The 17684-nt window shown below is 47.7% G+C and overlaps 1 protein-coding gene across 1 annotated transcript in view; it reads left to right on the plus strand.

Annotated features, from left to right (window-relative positions):
* Nucleotides 1-17684, plus strand: part of LOC135908332 (putative sodium-dependent multivitamin transporter) — a 74111-nt gene that overhangs the window by 50505 nt on the left and 5922 nt on the right. Inside the window, exons 8-9 of the mRNA XM_065440089.1 lie at nucleotides 1074-1291; nucleotides 10984-11087. Of these exons, the coding sequence (XP_065296161.1) occupies nucleotides 1074-1291; nucleotides 10984-11087 (322 nt within the window). The remainder of the gene's footprint in view (nucleotides 1-1073; nucleotides 1292-10983; nucleotides 11088-17684) is intronic.

The following is a 17684-nucleotide window of genomic DNA, read 5'->3' on the forward strand; positions in this document are numbered from 1 at the left end:
TTTCAATGATGCACCACGCACACCTTTTCCTTGTGATCAGCGGACTCCATAAGAGCCCGTGCCCGTGCGGACATGAATGACTATGAAGCCACTAAATAGAAAATATGTAAGCGGCTTCCGTGAAGGCTGTGAACTTGACACTTTGTTCTATGTAAACTGCAAAGCCCCTCCATGCTTTTAAAATTGGTGGTTCTAATAACAAACTTTCCTAATCGAATCGTGTAATATTTTCGAGAAAGACAGGAATGGAATACTGAATGTAGTACCGATTTTCTCCTTGCTAAACAATACGAAAGGTAAAGATTCCATTGTGATCGCTCGATAGATGCAATGTAATGTTGAGAAGTGGACGTTATAGAAACTGAGAAGCTTACATTAGAGATTGCAACATAAGTGCGAGGCGCCTTCAAATTGAGAACAGTAGAACGCAAAAAAAGCAAGTCACACCACAATGCTCGTAGAGGACTGCGTTCCTTGAAGAAGCATGGTGTAATTACATAGCACAACACATTGCTTTAATGAGACGCAGTCATCTTCATATTGCATCAATAATAAATATTTTAATTACAATCGTGTGAAAAACTTTGAACTAGCCTAAAAGCGAGGCAACCTTGAATGAATTCTTGCCCTCATTATTATTGCTAATGACTCTCAATTATTCAGCCGATGTTAGGTACTCCAAGCATCCCCTTACTTGCTGGTTCCTCAGTGCATTAGCCGCCGCTTTCAAGATAATCAATGGGTACTGACTTCGTTTGCCTCTTTTTTTGTAGCCGCCTATCAGTGTTGTCAATCCTTATATTTGAAGAGACACGAATATTTGAAAATTTCAGGCAGCAATTTTCGAATCGTATAATGCTCGAATAATTTCCAATAGCAAAACTATTACCGTCATATTCAAAGCTTGTAATATTCGCATTCCCTACCTTTCCGTCAAGGTGGTTCTTGAAGCGGTAAAGTTACAAAAATGAAACGAAGGCGTAAGGTGTAGGTTGTGATGCACCGTGTTGTTTCTCCGTTGAGGTCCCTGCTACAACGTCACAGAATTTGACCCTTCGCAATATTCGTGGCAGGGAACGGCAGTGGCCACCTCACTCGTCTTCCTGCTGGAAATATGGCAAACCATTGGTAGAACGCTGTCAAGACTGGAACCACTTAGGATGAACACGACATTGGAACGCTGCGCCCACAATGTCACAACAGCCTTGTCTGGTCTCCGGTTTGCTAACGAGTCTGAACCGCAAGTGACCGCCAGCCACTTCATCGTTCAGCGAGGGCCATCTGCAGGAAGGTGAGCGCATTTGGGTAGAAATGAGCAGACTCTGGTATATATATATATATATATATATATATATATATATATATATATATAAACGAGAAGAAAGGGGGTTTAACCGAGGGACCCGATAATTAATAGTCATATAATGAGAAGCCAACAAACACTGACACCAAGTACAACATAGGGAAAATTGCATGTGCTTAATAAATGAAATCAAGTAATGATAAATTAATGGAAATTAAAGTGGATGAAAAAACAACTTGCCGCAGGTGGGAACCGAACCCACAACCTTCGCATGTCGCGTGCGATGCTCTACCAATTGAGCTACCGCGGCGGCGTTTCCCCATCCACTTTCTTGGGTATATATGTGTACTAGTAGAACCCTGGGAGTGTTAGCCAGCGCCCCCACTCACAGACCTTGGCGGCGGACGTGGAACGTCTTTTTTGCCGCAGGCGTCACGAGAACGTGATCTTTTCGGGTGAAGGCAACTGGTCAATAAACCCACATATGCTACCTGAAGGCATCAATGTTGCCGGATTCGAGACCCTCGTTAAGTAATAAACGAGAAGAAAGGGGGTTTAACCGAGGGACCCGATAATTAAGTCAGTGTTTGTTGGCTTCTCATTATATATATATATATATATATATATATATATATATGAACAAGTTTAACTAAGTTCAACCCAAAAATAGGACTCGAGTTCAATTCCGATTATTACGGAAGAAACTGAAAACTATTTTTTGCAATTAAAGAGCGGCAAAAACCTTGTGGCTTACAAACCTCCCAAGTTGTCGTCAGAGAGGTTCATTGAAGAGTGGAACCTACCCAGCTGTGTATACTGAATAATCCATGGCTAAATTCAGAGCAAGAACTAGTGGGACACCAGCTAACACACACTGAATCTTTATTCGCATAGTCCGAGACTTTCGGAACCGCACATGTCCTATGTCATGAAACGTCATCAAATGATATAAAAGCGAAATAAACAAAAAAGTTATCTATTAATGGGTATTAGCACGGTAAAAAATGCACCTGTTAGGTCATATCTACAAAAGATTTTTGAGCGTCACCATGCACTATAGAAACATGTCTGACACACCGTGCCCCCTTTTTCTTCATCCATTTTTGCTTCTTTTTATTTTGCTTTTATGTCGTTTGATGACGTTTGATGACATAGCACATGCCAGGTTTGTAAAGTCTCTAACCTTCCAAATAAACCTTCCGTTGCAAGTAACGTCGTGTCCTGCCTTTCCTTGTGCCTTAGCTTGTGTCCCAGTAGTTCGCGCTCCGAATTTAGCCATGCTTCCATACCAGCAAAACGACAGTTTCCTCGAAGGGACCCCCGCCCACACGGACGCTCCGCTCCCGGGAAACGAGACGGCCCACGCCCCGGCTCGAGGAGTTACATGCCGAGCCGCGGCGCCCGCCGGAAATCCCGACATCTCGCCAACCACGAGAGCGATGCGGGAGTGGACGTGGGGGGACCGCATGACCGTCGTACTCCTGTAGCTTAAGGGCCCAGCGAGCAAGTCGGATAGATGGGTCCTTAAGGGTAGGCAGCCAACAAAGCGCGTGATGGTCAGTGACGACATCGAAAGGGTGACCATACAAATAAGGACAAAATTTTCCAAGGGCCCAAATAATGGCTACACACTCTTTCTTTGTAACAGAGTAATTAGCCTCGGCCTTTGTTAGAGTTCGGCTCGCATAGGCAACGACCAATTCAACGAACCCCGCTTCTCACTGCGCGAGTACGGTGCCGAGTCCGACGCCGCTGGCATCGGTGTGGACCTCTCTGGGGTCTGCGGGATCGAAGTGGTGGATTATAGGTGGCGAGGTTAGCAGGTGGCGTAATTTCGTGAAGGCGTCATCACAGGCGGGGGACCAAGCGGAAAGTTCTTTGTCGCCACTCAGAAGGGTTGTCAGGGGTGCCCTTATGGAAGCGAAATTTCGAATGAAACGTCGGAAATAGGAGCATAAACAAAAGAAATTTTGAAGCTCCTTTAACTTCTTTGGTTGCGGAAAGTCGCTGACAGGGCGGAGCTTTGCTGGATCTGGAAGGACACCGTCTCGCGATACAACATGGCCAAGAATAGTGAGCTTTCGGACGCCGAAACGACATTTCTTTAAGTTGAGTTGAAGTCCCGCGTCAGTAAGGCATTTCAGACCGTGCTCGAGACGTCTGAGATGTGTTCGGAAATCAGCGGAAAAGACAACTACGTCATCCAGGTAGCGTAGACATGCGTTCCATTTGAGACCGCGTAAAATATTATCCATCATTCTCTCAAAAGAGGTTGGGGCACTACACAGGCCGAAAGGCATTACGATGAATTAGTATAATCCGTCAGGTGTTACAAATGCTGTTTTAGGTCGATCAGATGGTGCCAAAGGGAGTTGCCAGCATCCGGAGCGTAAATCCAGCGAAGAAAAGAACTCCGCTCCCTGCAAACAGTCGAGGGCGCCGTCGATGCGCGGTAACGTGTAAACGTCCTTGCGGTTTATCTTGTTTAGATGTCGGTAGTCGACGCAGAATCGAATAGAGCCGTCCTTTTTCTTAACGAGAACGACCGGTGATGCCCAGGGACTGTTGGAAGGCTGCACAGCGCCACGCTTGAGCATGTAAGCAACCTGGTTGTCAATGACACGGTGCTCAGCGGCGGATACTCGGTAAGGGTGCTGCCGTATAGGTGCATGGCTGCCGACATCTATCTGGTGAAAAACTGTTGATGTGCGGCCCAAGCCGGAAGCATGGCTGTTGAAAGAAGCGCTGAACTTCTGCAGGAGAGCGATAAGCTGGCTTCGTTCTGAAGATGACGTTCCATCGTCGATGGAGCAGTGGAAAGCGTCGAGGACTGACTGATCAACCACAGGGTCACAAGTAAGTGCGCCAAGGTCCGCAGAAGTAGGAACGGCAGGAGCGTCAAAGATGCAAAAGGTGTCGACTGGTTGAACGAGGCCTAGGCATTCACCATGAAATAAAGGTAAAAGGCAGGTCGTGGGGTTATCGACGACCATTTTGGTGACGTCACTGGGAAGAGTAAGGAGAGCAAAGGGCAGCGGAGAACATCGGCGGCGAACACCTCAGAGGGTGTAAAGAGAACTGTGCCATCAGAAATACGGCGCACGACACAGGCAGAAGCAGGGAAGAGCGTGGAGGGACGGCATTGCCTTCGGACACAAGCATTTTAGCACAAAAAGGGCCGTTTTCGGTAGTCTCAAGATCGGGAAGTGCAGAAAGTTCGAGTTCGGCACGACAACAGTCAATAATGGCGTTATTATTTGGAAGAAAGTCCCAGCCTAATATAATGTCATCTGTGCACGAGGGCAGCGCGACAAATTCGACACTATACAGTTGACCTTGAATGAAGACGCGAGCGGTACAGGCAGCGAGAGGCGTTATATTTTGAGCGTTCGCGGTTCGAAGGGAGAAGTCGGAGAGAGGCGTCAAAACCTTTCGTAGTGTGCGGCAGAGTGCGGCGGAAATTACGGATATGGCGGCTCCTGTATCTACAAGCGCCAGGACGGCGATTCCTTCGACAGACACTTCAATTACTTTGGCTGGAGAGGGACGAGGACTTGGGCATTGCGACGTGGACGCAGTTCGTGCGTCGGGAACTGCGATAATCAGTTTTCCTGCTTAGTGGGCACGGGACGGCGCCTCATTGGAGAAATCTAGCGACGACGGGGAGATGGTGATCGGCGACTAGAGGAGGTTGGGCGGTCATCAAAGGTGCGCCACTGGTGGGGGTAAGGTCCGAGTCGTGGTTGAGAAGTCGGAAAATGCTATCGGTCGTGAAGCGGCATAGTTAGCGGCGAAAATGTCGGTGGTCGATGCATGGAAGGTGGCAAGAGCGTTTGTGGACGAGATAGGGAAACTGCTTCAACGTAAGTGAGAGGTGTAGTGACCGGTGTCTACTCAGCGGCTAGAGGAACGGTTTGAGATACTTTCTCTTGAATGAAGTCGCGGATTGTAGGAGGAAAAGCCTGTGGTGGTTCCGGGATAGAAGATATCAAAGGGAGCTGCCGGGCGACCTCTGCGCGAGCGAATTCCTGAATTTTTATGGACAGCTCAGCATGGTTGTCGTCGATTCCAAGGCTTGAGAGAGAGTCGGCGGGCAGAGTGGGACGTCGGGTGTGAAGCCGTTGCCTGCGGGACTCATCGTAACTCTGGCACAATTCTATCACTTCAGCGACAGTGTGAGGACTCTTCGATAATAACATTTGGAACGCATCGTCCTGAATACCCTGTATTATATGTTTGATCTTCTCCTCCTCTGACATCGACGCGTTCATCCGTTTGCAAAGGTCAACAACGTCCTCAGTGCAGCTCGTGAAGTTCCCTCCGGCCTCTTGGGATCGTGTGCGCAAACATTGTTCTGCACGAAGCTTTCGTAATGCTGGCCGACCGAAAACTTGGGTAAAGCTGGTCTTGAAGACCAACCACGTAGTGAGGTCGGCTTCATGGTTTAGAAACCACAGTTTCGCAACGTCCGTAAGATAGAAGGTGACGTTTCTCAACTTGGTAACATTGTCCCATTGGTTATGGGCACTCACTCGCTCATAAGATAGGATCCAATCTTCAACGTCTTTGTCATCTGTGCCGGAGAAGATAGGGGGATCTCGCTGATGCAAGGCACCAGCTCAGATAAAGATGGCCGGCGCCGTTGGAGGAGTTGGAGGAGTGCATGAGTCGTCGGGCATGATGGGGGTTAGAGTGCGACTCCCAGTTCCAGGGTGCAGCACGTCCACGAAACGCAGCACGTCCACCACTTGCTAAGATGTTTATTAGCAACGGTGGCAGGCGAATGGGTAGCAGTCAGAAGCGTTCGGCAGGGACAGCAACCATGACCTTATACCGGTAGCGATGGTGCTGTGGCGCCGGCAGGTTACTCTTCTGCGTTACAATAAAAAGGTTTCCGTGTAGTGTTGCCGCAGGCCCAGAGGCTTTTCGAAGAAACATGACGGCAATCAGATAATTATTACACTTCAAGCCTACCTTGATTACGTTTCAGTGGCAGAGAACTATTTGCAGTATGTTGCAGTATGTTTGCAGTATTTGCCTATTTACAGTATGTTGAGCCAAGTTCAGTTTTTGTTTGGCTACGAAAGTTTGATATGGAGTTTTACCATCGAAAAGCATTTCTTGAAACGAGAATAACTTCTTTTGAGACGCATCCATGGAAGCGATCATTTGCCACTGTGAGACAATGTCAACTCCGCAGCTATGAAAACACTTAACATATGCAAATTCTTAAACCGCACGAAAAAATATGGACGCTCAAGGTAAATCGTGCAGCACAGGGTCAACTTACAACACTTTAACAATTCATGGCACCATGTGATGCGCACGTGTCGTACAATGTTTCGGCTGGCACAAGTGCAGCCGTGAAAGTGGACGTCTGTTTTTGGAACTCAGCACTGTATTTTGAAAGGTACAGTCGGCGTCACTTTTGTGTAGAACTTGGTAACCTCGGCCTCCGGGGTGCTCTTCAGGCAGCCAGGGACGTCTCATGATAGCTGCTTGGCCCATTTGGGCCGAGCAACCAGTTAGACGTCGCTGGCTGGCTCAAGAGCGCCTAGGCAGCCGCTGTTCTCGCGCTCTAGACAAGCGCGACGCGGACTGTACGTTATGCCAAGACTGTTTTGTATACGCTACGTTTTAAAAACACTTACCAGGAAAGCCACTTAGCCACACTAATCTACTATCGTGCTCCAATCTTCCCAAGACAAATCGGCGATCAAGGCCGAGGGCTGCACGCAGGCGCAGGTGGCGACACGAGGACGTGTATTAGGTAACATTTCCTAAATACTCAGGTGTATTGTTCCGAACCTGTTTAATTAGTTATTTCAAGACAACCTTGGCTCGCAAACGTTCGCACGTCACCACTTGGCAGCAAAATTTGAACTTTTTTTGAGCTTACCCCGGTATGACAGGAATAAACAATAACTTGTACTTTTTGCCATTTAATTTCATTTGGGATGTTATCAGGAGTTTACAGTTGTTAAAACAAGCTGTCGCACTGATGTTTCTAGCAAATAATTTCTTCTGCTTACTTCGGCCCACTGAAATAAGCTTCTAAGAATGTTGTTCAATGTAAAATGCGCTCTGTGTTTCAATCATTTCTATCAGTCGAACCTGTCGTAAGCGTAGTATACGATTGCGCTTCTTGCGATAAACCATCCTTTTCTATGATGTACTTCAGTAGGACGTTCTGGCGGGCTAGTCGGTTCATGGCTTTTGACGTTTCTTCTAACTGCGCAAAAAAACGATCACACGCGAATGAAACATACACCAGACCACGAGCGCGGACTGGCCACTGTTTAATTTTGTTAAGCAAGCAACATACATATTTTCAATCAGGAACCTGAACACGTGTCCGTGCTGTCACTCTCACATGTGCTGATAAACATAAAAACATAAAAGTCATCTGCTGGTTAATCGTGCAACAAAATAACCATGAACCATTCTTACAATCGAATCTCTTTTTATGTTTATCGGCACATTTCAGAGTGACAATACGGACACGTGTACAGGTTCCTGAATGAAATTATGTATGTTGCTTGCTTAACAAAAATAAACAGCGGGCAGTCTGCGCTCGTGGTCTGGTGTATGTTTCTTTCGTGTGTCCTTGTTTTCTCGCGCAGTTAAATGCCTTTTCTATGATGTAAATGCGCCAGTCAATTTGATGCTGCACTTTTTGTTCTCTAGATTTGTAAGTAGCGTTTGTATTTTGCTGTGTGCTTTTTGAATCATCTCAATTTTTGGTATGTTTTCCTGCTCTCAAGAAATGCCACCCGTGACCCCTTCTGCAATAATGCCCTTGTGACACTGCAGTATTTGTAAAATAAATTTAAAAGGCCTGTCGTAGTCATGAATTATAATTATCACAATTCTGGTTTTGCTGTGTAATCACCGATACTTGTGACTGAATGACACATCAAAGAGGCGTCAGAAGTTTTACGTGCCAAAACCACGATCTAAATATGAAGCATGCAGTAGTGGGGGCATCCGTAAACTCGGACTACCTGTGGTTCTTTAGCGTGCACCTAAATCTAAGTACACAGGCGTTTTCACATTTCGCCCCCATCGAAATGCGACCGCCGTGGCTGGGATTCTATCCCGCGACCTCGCGTTTCAGCAGCCCAACACAATAGACACTAAGCAACCACGGCGGGCGACGTCATCTCGATGTCATTGGCCTCTAGGGCATATTTTCGAACTATGACCTCATCCCTCGCAAACACGTCTAAAAACAAATTCTGAAAGATTTTTTTCACCTCCTATCAGCGTAAATTTCTGTTCAGCGGAAAAAAAAAGGCGGAGTATACACGTAAATAATTTATCTATATATACTGACTTTGAGTAAATGTAGGGGAAGTAACAAACGCACTAGACAGCGTTTTCAATAATCTAAAATACTCACATTTCGTGGTCAATTTAGCTTAAAACCTTTAGGAACTTTGACTCGGAATAAGCTGAACTTTAATAATGCATCTTGCGTCTTTGCACTTGCCTGTGAACGAAAGACCAGGAACCTTCACGCACGTGGGTTTGGGAAAAGGGGTTTGCTATCTAAGGATGAAGGCGAGGAATAGAAAGAGCTAGAAAAAACGAGAAGCACTAAAGGCGTTCACTGGGTCCGGTAGATCACTAAAGACCCATCACTGTTTTAACAGTCTTCCGATAACATCTGCAAGATTGTTTCTTCCGACAGACGTCGGCTGTCGAACGGTTTAAATGCATTAAATGAGCATCTATGTGCACAATACAGCGGACAGTGACTCAAAATATGGCTGATGGTTCCCTCTTCACCGTAGTGGTCATAGACAGTGGTGCCGGTCAGGCCTATGCGAAGAGCGTTGGCATTGGAGAATGCCACGGCTAACCCTATTCTGCATAAGATGGCCGCGTATCTTCCGGCCAATACTGATGGAACCTGGAGACTTAGTTCAAGGCCCAGGGTATGCAGTCGCATATTTCCGCCTTGGGGCCCTTTCTAATCGGATGGCATACGTGGGCTTGCAAATATGCAAAGTTTCTTTGCAAAGTCCGTCTTTGAAAGCGTGTTGAGCAAATACCTGGCTTTTCCGTAAGTTAATCGAGCTGCTTCATCAGCACGTTTCGTGCCAATAGTGCTACAATGATTCGGTAATCACTGAGATATGACTTAGTGTCTCTTTTGTTAGATGTGGTGTGTCACTTCTGCAACATCAGATACCAATTGTTCTAGTTGTCTCAGGCTCAATGATAACAGTAAATTCCTCGGTGCCAGCTTTTCAGTCGCCGAAAACTAACAAATTACGCGGGTTTTCACCATCAGCGAAGCACAGTGCTACAAAGAGGCGGCAGGTTCTGTAGCTATCGAGGTTTTCCACTAAGGTAATGTGAGGTGGTGGTGGCTTTTCTCAGGATGGCAAGAGTGGCGGTTGAGCTCTATGGTAGGACTGGGCCGTAGTTTTTTGCGGGCACACTCGCTGTATCTTTCCTATAAGTGGAATCTAGTAATGTATTTAAGATATATGTGGGTCCATTCGCTGCATCTTTCATATAAGTGGAATATGGTAAGGTATTTGAGAGCTAGCAATCACGAGTATGGCTCTGTTTTGTAATTACCAATACTTGTGGTTGAATGAGACATCAAAGAGGTGTCAGAAGTACCACCGTAGGTGGCAAGCCAGATATTACGTAACGACTCATTCTCAGCTGATAGAGTTTTGAAGAACAAGGTACGTAATTGCTTACCAGATTGAGAAGCTAAATAGTGACGATGTGTTGAATGCCCTTAGGCCTTCAACAGTAATCTGCCTAGTGATGAGGTAATTTAAAGTGATTGCGATAGTTCCCACTGTTAATGCACCTCGAGGAAGGCCTTGAAAAATGCAAAATCCCCAGCTTGAATATCTTGGAATATACGTAGGATTGCTTTGTTCTCGTCACTTAATAACTCGATAGGGTATTGTTATTATTTGTCTTGCATACTGTTCCGGACCAATGTCGCTGTCCATGTCTTGGTACTTATTTAAGTAGATTTGGTTCTAAAGCCTTAAATGATGTTGTTGAGCCCGGAATCTGTTTACGCCTGTGTCGTAAACATTCTGAGATCAAATAAACTTCAATCTTCAACAAGAACAGTGAAATAACACTTCTGTCATTACTGAAGATGTGAATAGTTCAACGCAAAACTAAAAAACGGATGCTTCGCCATGTTTTGCTCTTCCTGTGCGTCATTTTTGATCGTCATCGTTGTACACTTACCGAATCCGGAAAATGTTCAGCAGTTGGCTAGGGGTCTGATATAATTTTGTGTTTCTTGTAGTCTACACAACCGACATGTAAGGCGGAAGTACAGCGGCAGATTTTGGATCACATCTTGTTTTCAAGGTATAAATGCTGTTAATTTGCACCACTCTTCATGACGTTTACTGTACAACTTGTTGACAAAAATGCACTAACTTGCGAGCAAGTGAAACAACAAAAGAGCAGCCCAATGTAACGGAAGCATATTTTAAGCTTGCACTACGAAGCATCCTAAGGTGTGCCCGAAAGAGAACATCGATATTGGTGGGCTACACCGAGAGCACTAACTTACGGGTCCGGTCAAGAGTACCAAGATTTTCCGGAGCTTGGTAAATTTTCTGCTCGTACTCGGGCAATAAAGCGTGGCTAACGAAAAACAACTTGTTATTTTCTCTTTACTGCAGCGAGGCGGATGTCTTCCTCCTGTATCGCGTGTCCTCGTACTGGAGTTCGTTCATCGCCCTCCTAGCCACGGTGTTACTAAGCCTCGTGTTCAGCCTGATAATCGGTGAGAAAAATGTTACCGGATTGCCAGATTCGAGGTCATTGGTTTCCACGCTTCTCGCTGATTAGATAGCGAAGCCTCGAATGCGACAGCATTGGTGCCTGCAGGTACCATGTGTCCGTTTATTAACCAGTTGCCTTCACACAAGAAGATCATGTACACATGACGCCTGCGGCACAAAAGATGTTCCATATCAGCCGTCAAGGACCATCAGTGGGGACACTGCCTAACACACCCAGGTTTAGCTCTAGCATTTCGTAAACATAAATACCGGAGAAAGTGCATGGAAAAACGGTGTCGCGGTAGCTGAATTGGTAAGAGCATCGCACACGTAATCCGAAGACGTGGGTTCGTGCCCCAGCTGCAGCCACTTGTTTTTTCTTCCACTTTAATTTTCGTTTACTTAGCATTTTTGGAACTCAATTTGAAGTACAAACAATTTCTCTTATGCTCTCGTTGGTGTCTTTGTTTGCTGGCTTCATAGGACAAGCTCAGTGAAAGCGTTTTATGCCCAAGAAAGGTGGTACATCCAACAAAAGCTTCTCAGCCTCACGAATGGCCTTCTCCAGGAAAGACCCATACCTCTGAACAATTGTTTAAGCAATTAGTGGTACACATGTTTCAGTAGGTGGAACGCTGATAGACAGTTTGCTATCAGAGAGCTTTAGTTCAGGGGACGCAAGCCACATGAGTCCCCTAATCTAAAACACGCTAGGTAAGACATTAGGCAGTATAATAGCAAGGACTTGGTGGCCAACCCAACGCCCCGTTCCAAAGGAGACGCTCATAATATCCATCCATCTATCCATCCATCCACACATCCTGTCACAGCGCGCGCATATAAGAGAGAGCGCGCCCATCAGACAGCTTTTGGCGCCATGGACGCCGAACAGTTGAGAGGGACTAGTGCGCTCGTGAGTGAAATACAGCCAGCACCCGCTCCGGAAACAGTGGAGGCCTAATGGCTAGAACGTCAGCGCGTGCTCGCCCGGCAACGCCAGTGCCATCGAAGAGCCAATGATCCCTTTTTTCACGCTTAGGAACAGAAGCGAAATGCCAGTGCAGCCAACCCAACACCGAGAATCAGAAGTGGAGGCCCAACGGCAGCACAGGGCTGTGGTTCTCTTGAGTTTTCCTAAGAAACAGGAACTGCAGATCCTTGCTCAACGCAACGATAGACATGATAAATGACAAGATCGAGTAATAAACATTAGCAATAAATGCTGTGAGAGCTGTGTCTTACCAGTACTCACGTACGGGGCAGAAACCTAGAGGCTTACGAAAAAGGTTCTACTTAAATTGAGGACGACGCAACGAGCTATGGAAAAGAAGAATGATTGGCGTTACTTTAAGGGATAAGAAAAGAGCAGGTTGCGTGAGGGAACAAACGCGAGTTAATGACATCTTAGTTGAAATCAAGAAAAAAAGAACGGCATGGGCAGGACATGTAATGAGGAGGGAAGATAACCGATGGTCATTAAGGGTTATGGACTGGATTCTAAGGTAAGGGAAGCGTAGCAGGGGGCAGCAGAAAGTTACGCGGGTGGGTGGGAATAAGAAGTTTGCAGGGACAACATGGCCCCAATTAGTACATGACCGGGGTAGTTCGAGAGGTATGGGAGAGGCCTTTGCCCTGCAGTGGGCGTAACCAGGCTGCTGCTGCTTCTGATGATGATGATGAGAGGCAAATCACACGAACCAATAATTACACAATAACAGAATCGATAGTCATAACAGAATAATAAATGATCACATGAAATGAACGTATAATTACAGTATAAGAAGACAAAAAACAACTAATTCTCGCAAGAGAAGAACACGCAGGAGCTGATAATCACAAGAAACGAACACATACACGAAAGAAAATCACAAGGGAAACACAGGAAAATCACAGCTCTGCTGGTCCACAAGCATGGACAGCTTTAATTTTGAAAAAGGACATTTTTAGTATAGCGAAATATTCTGGGGACGCCACAGAACGTCATGAAAAATGAGGATAGACAGCTACAACAAAAGCTTTGGTAGTGTTAATGATCCAGCAGCCACATGGGGGCCTTGTTTGCAGTGAGAAAAACAGCGACAGAACGATCTTAGTCTCGTGGTCATGTGCGCTTAGCACGCACCAATGGAATGTTCCGATCGTTTCGGTTTAAAGAGCCCAGTGATGTTTGCATGCTTAATGACTTTAATGTATATATTCACAGCTACGATGTAGGATTATATACATGTATATATATATATATATTGTCACGCGCTAAGGCAAGAATAAGCAGCAGGATCAGCAGCCAGACACGAAAATGTCAGACACAAGGAGGATAGTTCACCAGCCGGCGCAAGATTCTTGACTTCGTCGTCTTCAATCACCGTTTTTGCTGGGCACGCAGCGCTGGCTCAAAACACCAGGTGGCATTATTCCCCCTCCCAACGGAGCATCGACTCGATGCTCAAAGACAAAACGTACATGGAAACTACACAAATTAGGTAAGACAAAAAAAATGCGGGGGGGGGGGGAACGCGCTAGCACAAATACGGAAATGCACACGGAAAAATGTGTTCTGTGGTCGGGAACAAAAAAAAAACGCTTCACAGTTCTTTGGAGGAAGATGCGACGACAGCGAAAAAAAAAGGTTGTTTCACTAGTACACTTCACCGTGTAAAATACGGCTTGAGGCGGACCACATGTACAGTCTCTGCGCGTAGTAAACAGCGCTTGGACGATGGCAGGTCTCCATCTGGGATCACTTCTTAGTTCACGGCGCTTACACGCCTTAGTACTGTGTATGGTCCAAAGTACTTGCTGAGGAGTTTCTCGCTGAGGCCTCGCCGTCTAATGGGTGTCCAAACCCAAACTTGGTCACCAGGCTCATAGGTTACTTGTCGATGGTGGAGATTGTACCTTATTGCATCGGTACACTGCTGCTGTCTTATGTGCACGCGGGCCAGTTGACGCGCTTCCTCGGCGCGCTGAATGTACTCCTCGACATCAGGAGCTAACTGGTCGAGCTGGTCGGTATCTTCACATGGCATCATGGCGTCTAGCATAGTTTGGACATCTCGACCATAAACGAGGCGGAATGGCGGGAAGTGTGTAGTTTCCTGCGTGGCAGTGTTGTACGCAAACGTTACGTACGGTAGGATTTCGTCCCACGTCTTGTGCTGCACATCCGCGTACATAGCGAGCATGTCTGCCAGTGTTTTGTTTAGTCTTTCTGTCAAGCCATTAGTCTGAGGGTGGTATGCAGTGGCCTTTCGATGACTCGTGTAGCTCAGCTTGAAGATGTCATTCAGAAGCTTCGCCGTAAATGCCGTCCCTCGGCCAGTGATGATGAATGACGGTGCGCCGTGCCGAAGCACAATGTGATGCATAAAAAACTGGGCAACTTCAGATGCTGTCCCGCGTGGTTGTGCCTTCGTCTCAGCGTAACGCGTCAAGTAGTCAGTTGCGACAATGATCCACTTATTGCCGGAGGAAGACAAGGGAAATGGTCCAAGAAGGTCCATTCCAACTTGATCAAACGGCGTACGCGGAGGGTCGATGGGTTGTAGAAGGCCTTCACGCTTGCAGCGTGGTGACTTGCGGCGCTGGCATTCACGGCATGCTTTCACGTAGCGTTTGACGCAAGCAGTCAGTCTAGGCCAGTAGTACAGTTCCCGTACCCGGTCCAGAGTCCTTGAATAGCCCAAGTGGCCAGATGTCGGCTCGTCGTGGCAGGCTAATAGGATGTCGTCGCGAAGGGCTTGAGGTACTACTAGCAGATGTGGTTTGTCGCCGGCACCTGTGTTTCTTTTGTATAAGATGCCCCCTCGTAGGCAAAATGACGACAACCGTCGCGAAAGTGGGCGAGGAATGGACGCGATGCCGCCTTCTAAGTGATCGATGACGGGTCTTAACTCAGCGTCCGATCGCTATTTAGCGAGCAGATCCGGCCTGCTGAGGGCTCCCAGAAAGGCGCTGTCGTCTTCCTCGTCAGGATTCGGAGATTTAATAGGTGCCCGTGATAACGTGTCAGCATCTTCATGTTTCCTGCCTGACTTGTACACGATGGTGATGTTGAATTCCTGGAGTCGCAGACTCCAACGTGCCAATCGTCCAGAAGGGTCTCGGAGGTTGGTCAACCAGCACAAAGCGTGATGGTCGGTCACAACTTTAAATGGCCGCCCGTAGAGATACGGCCTAAACTTTGTGGTAGCCCAAATAACCGCGAGGCACTCCTTCTCTGTGGTGGAATAATTGGACTCTGCGCGTGACAGAGTGCGGCTCGCGTAGGCTATGACTCGTTCAGTGCCGTCTTGTCGTTGCACCAGGATAGCTCCGAGACCGATATTGCTGGCGTCAGTGCGTACTTCTGTGTCGGCATCCTCATCAAAATGACCGAGCACGGGAGGAGAAGACAAGCGACGTTGTAGCTCCGCAAAGGTGGTCTGTTGTGCATCAGTCCAGAGGAATGGCGTGTCGTCGCGCGTAAGGCGAAATAGCGGATCTGCAATCTTCGAAAAATTTTCAATCAAGCGGCGATAATATGCACACAAGCCCAAAAATCGTCTCGCACTTTTCTTATCGGTTGGAGCGGGAAAAGCTGCTACGGCAGCAGTCTTCTCAGGATCAGGCCGAACACCTGCCGCGCTTACGACGTGACCAAGGAACTTCAGTTCCTCGTAACCGAAATGGCATTTCTCTGGCTTGAGTGTAAGGTCAGTCGATCGAATGGCTTCGAGTACATTCCGAAGGCGTCGAAGGTGCTCGTCAAAAGTTTCGGAAAAGACAACGACATCATCGAGATAGACGAGGCAGCTTTTCCATTTGAGGTCAGCGAGAACGGTATCCATCATTCGCTGAAATGTGGCTGGAGCGGAACAGAGCCCGAAAGGGAGTACTCTAAATTCGTAAAGGCCGTCCGGAGTTACGCAAGCAGTTTTCTCGCGGTCACGCTCATCTACTTCAATTTGCCAGTAGCCGCTTTTCAGATCGATAGAGGAGAAATACTTCGCGTGCCTCAGCCTGTCCAGAGAATCGTCGACACGAGGCAACGGGTACACGTCTTTCTTTGTGACGTTGTTTAGCTTCCGGTAGTCTACACAGAATCGAAGCGTGCCATCTTTCTTTTTAACAAGAACGACTGGCGATGACCAGGGACTGCATGAAGGCTGGATTACGCCGTCTTGAAGCATTTCCTTCACCTGCGTTTGAATAGCATGTCGTTCCGTCGGGGAAACACGATAAGGCTGTTGCCGTATGGGGGGCACGTCGTCATAGGTGATGATACGGTGTTTCGTAATCGATGTTTGACGTACCTTCGACGACCGTGCAAAGCAAGAGTGGAACTCAAGCAACAGCTCGCGCAGGGGTTGTCTGTTCTCTTCAGGAAGCGTTGGACTAATGTCGACGTTGCGTAGAGGTGCGTCAGCAGTGCCGATTGCCTCGGAAACAAAACACTCAGTGACATCGGCGATCGGGTCGGCGTAGGCGATGACAGTACCGGGGAAAAGGTGCCGGTGTTCGTAGCTGAAGTTGGTGACAAGAACCTCACAGTGGCCATCATGGAGATCGACAAGGCTTCTTGCTACGCAAACACCATGAGAAAGCAGGAGAGACCGATTGCTTTCTACGACTGCTTCACCGTGTATGAGCTTGTCACATGCCACTTGAACCACGACACTTGCACGCGGTGGTAACGTGACAGCGTCATCGATGACACGAAGAGATGCTCGAGGGTGGATGGTGTTGGTCGTCGCTGTGGCGCTTTTTGTCGAGAAAGTGACGAGGCGTTGTCGAATGTTGATTATAGCGCCGTGCTCCCTGAGAAAGTCCATGCCGATGATTAGGTCTCGAGAACACTGAGGGAGAACGCTCAAACTGGCAACAAACGTAGAGCCGCGAATCTGTATTCGTGCCGTGCACATGCCAAGTGGTGTGAGGATGTGCCCGCCAGCTGTACGAACTGGCGTTTTATTCCAAGGCGTGGTCACTTTCTTCAGAAGGGTGGCCAGTTTTTCGCTGATTATAGAATAATCCGCTCCAGTGTCCACTAAAGCACTCAATTCACTACCGTCAAGCAGTACAGGAATGTCCAAGGAAATTCTTTTTCTGTAATCAGCAGGTACTGTCATCGTCGATGTATCGTCGGTCCGCGTACGCGTCGGTGGGGGTCCTTGAGCACGTCCAGACTGAGCGGCCTCGCCCCCAAAGGTCGCTGTGGTTAGTTTTCCCGTCGTGGGCTGGGCGACTGACCCTGCACCATGCTTGCATACGTACGGCGAGTCGGAGAAAACCGCCGCGGTGAAGGGGAGCGTGACTGGTGTCGAGCTCATGGAGATCCGCGCTGCTGGGCAACGTATTCTTCGATTTCAGGAGGACGCTGGCCGAACCTAGGTCGCGGCGAGATTGCTGAGAATCCGCGTAGTCCTAGCTCTCGATAGGAGCACTGTCGGTAGACATGCCCAGCTTCGCCACAGTGAAAGCAAAGGGGACGGCGATCAGGTGCCCGCCACACGTCTGATTTCCTCGGGGCCTGTCGGTGGTCCTGGTAAAACGAGGCAGCTTGGACGGCCTCGAGCATGGCCGGGCGCGCGGCGCGAAGCGGGGAGGGAGGTGGGGCAGGT

Source organism: Dermacentor albipictus, chromosome 6 (genome assembly GCF_038994185.2).
Source record: "Dermacentor albipictus isolate Rhodes 1998 colony chromosome 6, USDA_Dalb.pri_finalv2, whole genome shotgun sequence".
Lineage (NCBI taxonomy): Eukaryota > Metazoa > Arthropoda > Arachnida > Ixodida > Ixodidae > Dermacentor > Dermacentor albipictus.